Below are 10,593 nucleotides of genomic sequence, written 5' to 3'. Positions count from 1 at the left end.
TTCCTGCTCTGTCTCTTCCTATTTGTAAGTGTGATGAATGACCTGCTGGTTACCTAAGAATCTATTAACCTTGCAGAATACCAATTGGCCATTCGGGATGAATTGGTTCAAGGCCGACACTTGAGGTTTGGGAAAATCTCAGTGTTTTAGATGAGCAAACACAGATTCAACTAATGTGGAGCAACATGCACGCGTATGCACACACACACACAAAGACGCTAGTTTCTCCAATTAAAGGCACAGTCTGGGAACAGAAGGAACTGAACCTTTGCTGGGGATCTTTTGTGTGAACTTGTGAGTGTAAGTGTTTGTGTGTGAAGGCACACATTGGTGTGTGTGTGTGTGTGTATAAAGGTCATGCCTCTCATCTCTAAGTGAGCCTCGGTGAGAAGCACCGAGTGGCAGCACTCATCAATATTAACTAATGCCCTTCCTTTCATCCACATCATAAATCCATGGAAACAAACACACACAAGGGTTTGGGGGACTCAAGGAAATTGAAGGTGAGAAATATATCATGTGTCATGTTTGTGCTTGTGATTATGCACGAGTGCATGCTTGTGCTTATAAGCGTAAAAAAAGCAAAGTAGGAGGAAGGAAAGAGAAGAGAAGAAAGACTGCAAATGGAAATCCTTTGATCAGAACATGAAAACAACAGCAGCTAAGCCAAGAGAGGGAAGAACAACAAAAAGACGTCACAGACAATTACCGCGAGCACGGCTCCATCTAGCAGAAACACCCCTGTGTTTGCTTTGGCGATGGGTAACACTTAAAATCATCTCTTCTCATGCTTTTCATCTTCCAAACGCCAGAGAATGAAAAACAAACACAGACATTTCCTTCTGTATCAGCTATCATGCCCAGTGGGAAAACAGAGGTCTTAATGAAACACATTAGACAGGCCGAGGCAGCTCTTACGGTGTATGTGTGCGTGTGAGTGTGAGTGTGAGTGTGTGTGTGTGTGTGTGTGTGTGTGTGTGTGTGTGTGTGTGTGAGTGTATACAAGTGGGTAGGTGTGGGTCAGCGTGTGGGTTAAAGAAACACAGTCTGCCTTGTATCCCAGTGAAGTCAGATTACCTTGAGGGAACATGGCGATTCATTGAGACACACATGGTCCATTATTCCCGGTGCATTACTACTGAGGCTTAAACAAACAAGCAAGAAAAAACAACGCTAAATTCGTGGAGACAAAAAAACTTCCATCCTTCTGATTATGTTTCCCATCTGACCGCTGAAAGCTTTTTCGGAGTGTTATTGGAATATCACTTGGCTGAATCAGACAAAACACTGCAGCACGTTGTGGGAGGATTTTACTCAACCAGCTTCAGGCTCGCTCGTCTGTAAAACCTGCAACGAGACTGTCTCACTCCGTCTCATCTTGCCTCAAGGAACTGCAGACCCACAAAAAATGATTTCATTATCGGTGCAGGTTTAGTATGAGTATGATTCCCTAACTGCTGTTTCATTGGCTTTTTGTTCACCCTTATAACTAAAACCTTTTGTGCGCCAAATGTCGGATCTCAATTTCAGCAGTGCTTTACATCCCAAACATGTTGTGATGTTATTGGCCTTTAACAAACGGACAACATTAACATTTCAGTAGTTTAAAGTTGAATCGCAAGTCCTTTTAAAAATCTAAAATCAAATATTTTTTAAATATAGATCCTAGTCCCAGTTTACACACCCTGCTATCAGCATTGCTTTGAAATCCTTATCGACATGCTTTAAGACGTCTCAACGGCCATTCATGTTGATATTATGAGACTGAACAACTTGGACTCAATGTTCTTGGTTCTTCAAAATACAGTTTGTTGAGTCTAATGTTGCCTGTGCACCACAGCCTTCAGCACTATCTTTGGAAGAAAGAACATTCAGTGCTGTTAAAAAACCCTCTCACTGTTGCTCGAGCAGTGAGATGTCAGCTTTACTTCACCGCGGTAGACTCTTTAATGAAAGAAGTGAGACATACTGAGAAAATGTCTGTTTTATTGTGCCACTAAGTTAAATCAGATTACCTGGAGCAAATGTGCGGATTCATTGCGGCATTGTCCAATGACATTGCTTGCTGTTTGGTCATTACGCTAGATGACTAAAATTATGCAACAAACTGATTCTTCAGGGAGCGCTTACAGCGACCCACATATGACTTAAACTCAGCATTTGGTACGAAATAGTAACAAGCAGTTAAATTGCAGTGTTGTTACTAACTGGTGACAAACTAAATAACGCTCTACTAAAGGTACCTATAAATGGGAGGAGTTTAAATGAAATCCCTTATTGCCATGCTCTTAGCATTGAACCCCACAATGTGTCTTGATGCCAGGAAAAGCATTTAGATCGCTGTCAGAGTCATCCAACTCTTTCAGTATGCCAGTAACATGAATAAACGAAGGCTTGCTGCATTATGAATCTCCTTGTCCTGCCAGGGGTTTCACTCTATTTCCCCTAGTGTGGCCATTAAGAAGACATGTAACCATGTAAAAATTCACCAATGAAGATGATGGTTCAGTGCCATTATTGAGAGTCTCAAATCATCGACAAGACGACCGAGCCATTTAATGAAAGAAGGTGAGCGAGGCAAAAGGCACCGATTGGTCAGTTTGTGAAGAAAAACTGAAAAGTCAAGCTGGGTGGAGGTTGTAGAGTTACACTTGCAATAACTGTCAAGCTATTGAAAATCGAATATCGTTTGGCTTTACAAATTACTCTAATAATGTCAGAGTCTAAAAAGTAGGACATTTCTTAAGAAAGATTTATCGTGGAGCCAAGGGATTAATGGGAGTCCCGCTGTTCATTCCTTACCATAGGTTTTTAGTCATAAATAATTCATAGTCATCACATTCACCAGTGTTTAGCACCTCCAAGTACATTTTCACATTATTTTCTTTTGTCTCATTAATAAAGAGGAGACTCACAATTGTTGTGTTTAAGGTTCATTCATTCATATTGAGCAGGTTTACATTGGAGATGTTTGTGTTAGATGCTGTATGTGTAAAGAAACAACAGCGCTGTCATCTTTCATCAACTTTCATAATGTTGTCTTTGCTATGAACAGCCTCATACCGGCATCAGAAACTTGTAGGAGAAAACACAAGAAGTGCAAGCTGACCAATCACAGACCAATCACAGACCTGGCTAGCCACCAAATGACACTTTATCAACAATGTCTTGTTACGTCCCAGTTGTTGCTCCTGAATAGTGTGAAGATCACAGATGCATTGTGCCAACAGTCAACATGTGTGCCAAGGTTACATTGAGGTGAAGTGTAAATATTTCACAAGAATATGTTATATTAATATAAATACAGTGATTGATGATATGAAGTCAGATGGGGACTTTTGTCACGGTGTAGGTGGATTGCAGCCTTAACTACCGTTCATAATGCAAATGCCTTCTCATCTCTGAATTAATACATTTTGTCCTTAACTACGTACAACAGAGGGACAACAAATGGCTGCCAGCTGGAGGAGATTCAGACTTTAACAGTTTGACTCAGTCGCGCTGCAAAGATAATCAGGTGCCGCCTGCACGTTAATGCAATCTGTGGCCGTCAATAAGACATTAACAGTATTGATTTGTAAATGATTCACTATTAGAGCAATCTCTATTAATACGAGATGACGAATGAGGTTATGCATGACCGCAAACAATCAACCACCCAAACCACCACACCACACATCATAATCACTATCACTACTGCCGTACAGTAGGTACAGAATGGAATAGAATACAATCATTTGTCATTCGTCTTAATTTTGGACAGGGAACGAGTTAACATATAAGTATTACCCCACGTATCGAGAATCGCATTCACAGCCGTGGCAGCACATCATTGCATCTCTGAGCTCTGGCAGACAAACTAGGCATAACCACCTCTTTGTTACAAATCCTTTCCTCTCCATTTCTTTCTCCTTTGTCCCTAATTTACCTTATGACTTTCTGTCTATCTTCATCACGCTCTGTCTCAGCTGCTTTTTTTTCTCAGCACACACACACACACACACACAGTCACGCTCATATGTGCCCATGTAACTCATTGACACAGGTTTTCACACAGAGCCGAAATATCCCCATACATGCACACATTCCCAGTGGCTTTTGGTCACAATCCATTATTTTCTGTAAGCCAGTGAATAGAGACGCACTAGTGAGGAGCCCAGTGGAATAGTGTGCTTCTCTGGCTGAGGCACATCAAAAATACACACAGATGCAAACACAGCAATGCGAAGGTCAGACATTAACACACCTACACTGATACAGTAGGCATACATGTACGACAAAAGAGACACTGGTATGCGTGTGTAGGCAGGAAACAACAAAGAAAGATTGACAGCAGACGATATATGAATGTGTGACGCTGGGACAATAAACTAGGTTGTATACCTCTGGGAATATGGAAAACGATGGGGACCAGGGCTTTTTATGATCCGTTCACGCTTCCTGAATACTAGAATAGAGAGGAACTATAGCCAAGGTCAGAGGCATAATTCCCCATTCTAATTCGGAGCATTGCTCACCACCCGGAGCGAGAATCAGAGATTCATTTGGAGATCAATTCACCACGCCTGTGGAGAGAGGGGAGAGAAACGGCAAAAACGTGACGAAGAATAGAGGAGATGAGAAAAGGAGAGAGAATCCGAGGAAATGGGGAGACAAGGTGGGAAAGTAACAGAGAGGAGAATGAGAGAGATGGAACAAGTGAGAAGGCAAGTGGGCAGGAAAGAGAGGCAGAGATAGGGTCAGACATGTAGCCTGCGGAGAGCAGACGGTTCACATATAAGAGCTTCATTTTGCCAAGAACTCCTCATCGTATCACCCATTGCCTCCATACGTCAGAGTGTATGTGTGTGTGTGTGTGTGTGTGTATTTACTCAAACAGGAATTCTTTTTTTTCAGCCATAGATATACATATTTGGTGTGTCAGTGAATACCAGCGAGTATTCACAGCACCGGACGGTGTATGTGGGAGTGACTCAAATATGACATTAAACCTGCTCATGGCAATGAAGGAAGAGCCAGTGCATCAGCGTGAACTTCGTTGTAACTAAACCACTGGCAGGTCATTCGGGTGGATAAGTGGATATACCGGTAGTATAATTCGTGGGAGCACAAAGAGAGAGCAAGATTTCCAGCACACGCTGTAACGTATCTCAGTCAGTCTGGCTTCAGTGCTTTTTCTGTACATTCAGAGCTATTGTGCCCAATCTTTTCCATTAGCACACCTCTTTACTCACCACTTATGACATTCATACAACTCCCCGTACATTTTAAGAATGCAACCTGACGAGCATTCAATATGCACCTTCCCACTCAGTCTGCTAAACAGTGAAGAGAAATAGATGCAGCATGTTGTGGGTTGGAGGTAGTAGATGGACTATTCATTTCCCAATCATTGTAGGTTGCATAGACTGCTCATTCATGTGAGGCTACAATGCAGCTGGGACAGGAGGCTAAGAAACTTGGAAATTGCATAACACGGTTTTGGTGAAGTTCATATTTTGGATGTACATAAATTGTGAAAACGTATTTGACTCATGCTTAACACAACGCTAGATGATATTCAAGATCTTTCAGACTTTCAAGCACGCCTTTGAGAAACATTTTGTTGTCATTTTCAATTGCTTGGTTTGACAATGGAGCAGCTTTCATTTACAACCTGGAGATTTTTAAGAAATGTTGTTAAACACAATGATACCACATCACAAGGAGAAGAACTTTATTGTTGTATTATACTGTATTGATTTGTGGTCGCCCTGCCTAGTTAACAGCCCCAGTGGTCGATTTGTTAAAGTTTGATGAGATAAGGAGGTGAACCATTACAGCACAATCACATGAAACTCAAATGTAGTCTCTAAGGACAGAGCAAAAGGCAGCAACAGAAACTGATAAAAGTATTTTCACATTATTGTACTTTTGTCTTTAATAAACATAATTACCACACACTGCTCAGCCCCACGACTCTAACTTTTAATGTTGTGTGCAAATAACTAACCTAAACGTATGCTGTTGTTCAAAGTAACCTTTGTACCCTCTCATGCACTGACATGACAATATCTTACCAGGAGCAACAGAATTACACAAAGGCTCTCCTTTAGAGATTTGTTGGCATCTTAAAAGGGCAAACAACTCACAAACACAAACAGAAGGATACCTAACAACATCCAAGGCATTTAGATCAGTGTGGTATAAACAAGTGTCACTCAGCAGATATCAGAAAGCAAATCATCAAACTTCTTAAGTCATGCAAATACATGCAGAGAGCCACAGCAAAGCTCCACTGCTCTAAGAAAGAAGCTAGAGTAAGCAAATCCATCATGTAAGGACATCTCACAGTCCTGGCAAACAATAACAATGATTATGCCAATAATCTTCTTTTGTGATGAATAAACATAATCAAATCAGTTCTGGTAAATTGCAATGCCTGGACAAGTGGTAGTTCCAGAGGCCAGTCAGATTGAAGAAATTAAGTAAAAACAAAACAAAGGACATCTACACATGGGGGGGAAAAATGACAATTATTGAGAATAAATATATGCTACAGGTGCAGAGATGAGCAGAAAATCCACAAAGCAAAAGTGTGGGATGACCAGCTGTTCAACGTCAAATAAACACAATTTCAACTGAACGTGGTGTTTTTACAAAAACATTTCCAGCATTGTCAAGTTTGTTTAATCTTATTTGACGTCTAAACAGACAAATGTTCATCGTGAAATATGACAAAGACATGGCCAAATTGTAATATTGAAGGGACACATACAATGCAGAGCACTTCTGAACTGTTGGCTGCCCACATAGCCTTGTTAACACTAACAAACAAGACAAACTGTCTCTTGCATGATTCCAGGACAAGAGGAAGTGTAAGAGATTAGATCTCGACTCACAGAGTGGATGAAAGATTAGCTGCCATCATTGAAAGGATCATAGAGGACACAAGTACCAACTGTTCCCTTCGGTTCGAAACACAGAGGACCCATTTTCACCACTGGCTGCAACTGTTCCGAGACTAATTTCATAGCTGTAACATGCTGTAATTCTGATGGGTAATATTACCTTTTCTGCAGATGGGATTGGTAGTGCAAAGTGGAAATAGATGTGACAAACATAAATAGGAGCGAAAGTATGATTTATAAAAGTGTATTGGCTATAATTGTTGGCTGTAATAACCACCGACATTGCCTCAAAATGCCTTGCAGTCAGAACGTTTGGTATTTAGGATTATTAAAATGTACTTCACAGTGTCTAAACTCAACATTTCAAAGTTGCAAATTGTTTCGCAACTGTTGTAGAAAAGCCAGTTTTCAAACTATGTCAACCATATACTCGTCCAATGAAGTTGCAGTCTGATCGTTAACAACGCAAGTTCCTAATCAAACCAATTTCCACCCGATAGCATGGCGAGGAAAGAGACTGAACAACGGACAGTCAGAGAGAGATGGAGGCAAAGAGTATTTGTTTCAGTCTCATTTTCAGTCAAATACTTACATGCATTGGTGACGGCGAAGCTGTTGGCGGTCTCTATGTTGTCGACGTGTGGGACCAGGTTAAAGGGAGCTTCCGTAGCGTTAGGGCTGGTGTTGTGGAGGAAGATGGCTAATCGAAACCCTGTATACTCCTGATCCGTATTCCGAATGAACAACCCACCTGGAGAGAGGGACACAGAGGCAGGGCAAAGAGGAGATGAACACGTTGGTATGGAAAGGAAGTCAGTCATTGCAGGGTGGAGAGGTGTCATGTGGGAGTGTGGTCACAGAGGTAGCGAGACAGGAGGAAGGAGAGTAATGTGGGGAAAGAAAATAAGGAAGAGGAGGGCAGAGAAAACAGAGAGGAGAGAGATCTTCATCAGCGTTGTTCCAAAAGGTAATTTGTCTTGCAGCCGATCCTCACTCAAACATACACTTAAACATGAATTCAGACACACGTATACCCACACAGCACATTTCATTGATGAAATCAGAGAACGGCAGAGAGGGAGAGAGGAGAGGAGAAGAAAAGAGCGACAACTAAGCCGGCAGGAAGGCAGTCAAAGAGATAATGAGTTGGACAGGGCATAAAGGAAAACAGAGGAGGAAAGCCAGATCAGACAGTGTCAGCTAAAGAAAGGAGGAGCATGGAGCATGCAAAGAGAAATGGAGAGGGAGGTGAGTGCTAAGAGTGAGTTGGCCTTCAAAAATGAGAGTATCCCTCCATATGGCCCATCTGATGAAATGAGAATCAGAGGGGAGAGAGGAGATGATAATAAACAGTGAAGCTGACAGTATAAAGTCCCAAAAAAATACAGACACAGAGTTGATAGGAAGAACGTGTGAAAATGAGTGGGAAAGAGATATATAGAGAGAAGTATCTATGTAAAGATAGGCATCACGTCTTCTGCTTGAAATTGAGAAAACTACTAATATAAGGGTCACGTGATCCTTTCAGAGGTCTCCTATAACCTGAGACTGAGGAATGACAGTCATCTTTTTTTTCTATAGAACTTGTCATGTTGTTTTATTGCTCTGGACATGGATTTGATACGATAATCCTGTAAATTAGTTCTACATTGCTTCACACGGTATGTAACTGAACTGAAATAAACTGATGTGACTTAAGTTTAACTGAATCAGATTCAACTCAACTGGATTGGATTACACAGGCAGACTGTGAAGCCGTGACATTTTATCGGGAGACAGAGAAAGGGGAGGGAGGGAAAGGGGGAGGGAGGGAGGAACGATGAGTAATCGGGAGGAAGAGCACAATGACCGAAGCAATCGTCACTACATGTTACGTGTGTGTGCGTGTGTGCGTGTGTGTGCCAGTGTCTCGTTCAATGTTTGTATTATCTTCTCTTTTTCTTTGTCATTATGTCCCGCAGTAGATCCACAGCAAGACACAGAACACACACATGCACACAGAGACAACACATCTTCGCATTAATAGAATAATGAATTGGGTTTATTCTACGTTAAACTCTCCCTTAAGTGAATTGTCCAAGGGTTTATATTTTCGGGCAGAAGTCAACCTTCGAGCGCACACACGTTCATACACACACCTACTACTGGAGTCGATATGTCCCAATATATTGCACCAGTTTCACCAAGAAACTCATCTGCGTCCGTCTCTCTTACACACACACGCAAAAAGAAACTGTCTGTGCTTCCACTGACATTACACTTGTGTGCAATGCAGAGATATGCAAATGACTCCTCAAGTGACGTGCTGGAGAGCCGAGTGAATGATCATGTAGATTGGAGTGTTTAAGGAGGACCGTCAGTGGGAGGGAAGGAAAGCGTGCATGTGTGCTTCTGCACGGTCACATATGCTTTATATGCATGCGTGCCTGTTCTCTTTGTGTGCACATGTGTTCATACCTGTGTAAAAAGTGCTGTATGCTGTACATGTATGTGAATGCATATTTGCAGCTGTGTGCACAGCATACAGCATGTGCGCATTCTTAAGGCATGTGCATACTGTACAGGTGCACAGGCATGCTTGATAACCTGTGCAAATATGTGTGTGTTTCTGTGTGTGTGCCAAGCAGAAAATATTTAGCATATTAAGTTTATTGGCAGCTATAGGGAGACAGAGTCAAGGAGCCGAATCTCATTATAGGACCTCCCAGATGCCCCCCACAAGGAGTGATGCAGTGCATGCATTATCACACACATGCCTATGTGTGTGTTTGTGTAAGAGAGAGCGATGCTGCATGCATGTTTGGTCCCACTCAGCAAACCAAAGACAATTCAGATTTAGTGCACTTTATCTCTGATCTATACGACAGGTTGAAAGACAGGCTTCCTCTGCACTGACAGGAGGGTAACTGGGAAAGGGCAGACAGAGAGACAGAGAGAGAGAAAGAGAGAGAGAGTGAGAGAGAGAGAGAATACTGCAGTGTCCAAACCAGACTGAAGGGAATAAAGCTCCCCGAAACATTCAGCCCAGAGCAACCTTTAAAACACAAGGAAATTCCATAAAAGAGTGAAAGTGTGCATTTATAAACCATATGAGTCTCAGTTGAAAAAAGACACACCAATCTCCCCTTAACCCGAAAACATCGTGGCTAAAAGACAAGTAGAAAAAGATGCACCGGAAGAAAGTGTTTCTATACTTGTATGTTCTTGTTCCATCATTCCTGCGTAAATGTCTTGAGTTTTACATTGATTTTGTGGTGCACCCCCCCCCCTTTCTTTGGTGACTGCTGTCCGCTAGAATCCACGAATAATCAGTGTAGGGGCTCAGATCTGAGTGCCCGTGCGTAAATTCAGTAATCCTCCAACTCACCTATCTGCACTGAGCTGGGGAAAGCCCCCGCCGCCAGCCCCCAAAGGGCGGAATACACCCCGAGAAAGTGCCAAGACAAAATAATAATCCTCATTTTTCTTTCCTTCAATCCCTTCAGAAACTGTTGAGAGACATCGGGAGAGAGAGAGTGGGGGATAGCTGCGAGCGTGTGTAAGAGAGAAAGAGAGAGAGAAAAGGCGTCAGGAAAAAAAAGGAGAAAATAAGAAAGATGTGAGAGAGTTTTTTTTCCCCCCGTTTTGTCCAGTATTCCTATTCCATGGTGGGCTCGTTCGTTTCTTTCCCTGCAGTGTCCGCTCAGAGGAGAGCTGTGTGTCT

At 42.1% G+C, this 10,593-nt stretch overlaps 1 protein-coding gene across 2 annotated transcripts in view; it reads right to left on the bottom strand.

The window, feature by feature from the left end:
• The window catches only part of gria4a (glutamate receptor, ionotropic, AMPA 4a), a gene marked incomplete at both ends in the record, with an annotated part of 80,791 nt that extends 70,440 nt beyond the window's left edge, over nt 1–10,351 (bottom strand). For both annotated transcript variants that reach the window (XM_079272170.1, XM_079272171.1), the window contains 2 exons: nt 7,483–7,641; nt 10,258–10,351. In XM_079272170.1, the coding sequence (XP_079128296.1) occupies nt 7,483–7,641; nt 10,258–10,351 (253 nt within the window). The remainder of the gene's footprint in view (nt 1–7,482; nt 7,642–10,257) is intronic.
• Between the last annotated feature and the right edge of the window lie 242 nt (nt 10,352–10,593).

The sequence above is a fragment of the Melanostigma gelatinosum genome, assembly GCF_949748355.1.
Source record: "Melanostigma gelatinosum genome assembly, chromosome: 7".
Classification (NCBI taxonomy): domain Eukaryota; kingdom Metazoa; phylum Chordata; class Actinopteri; order Perciformes; family Zoarcidae; genus Melanostigma; species Melanostigma gelatinosum.
Note: the sequence above shows the minus strand (reverse complement) of the source record. Positions and strands in the feature narration are given on the sequence as shown.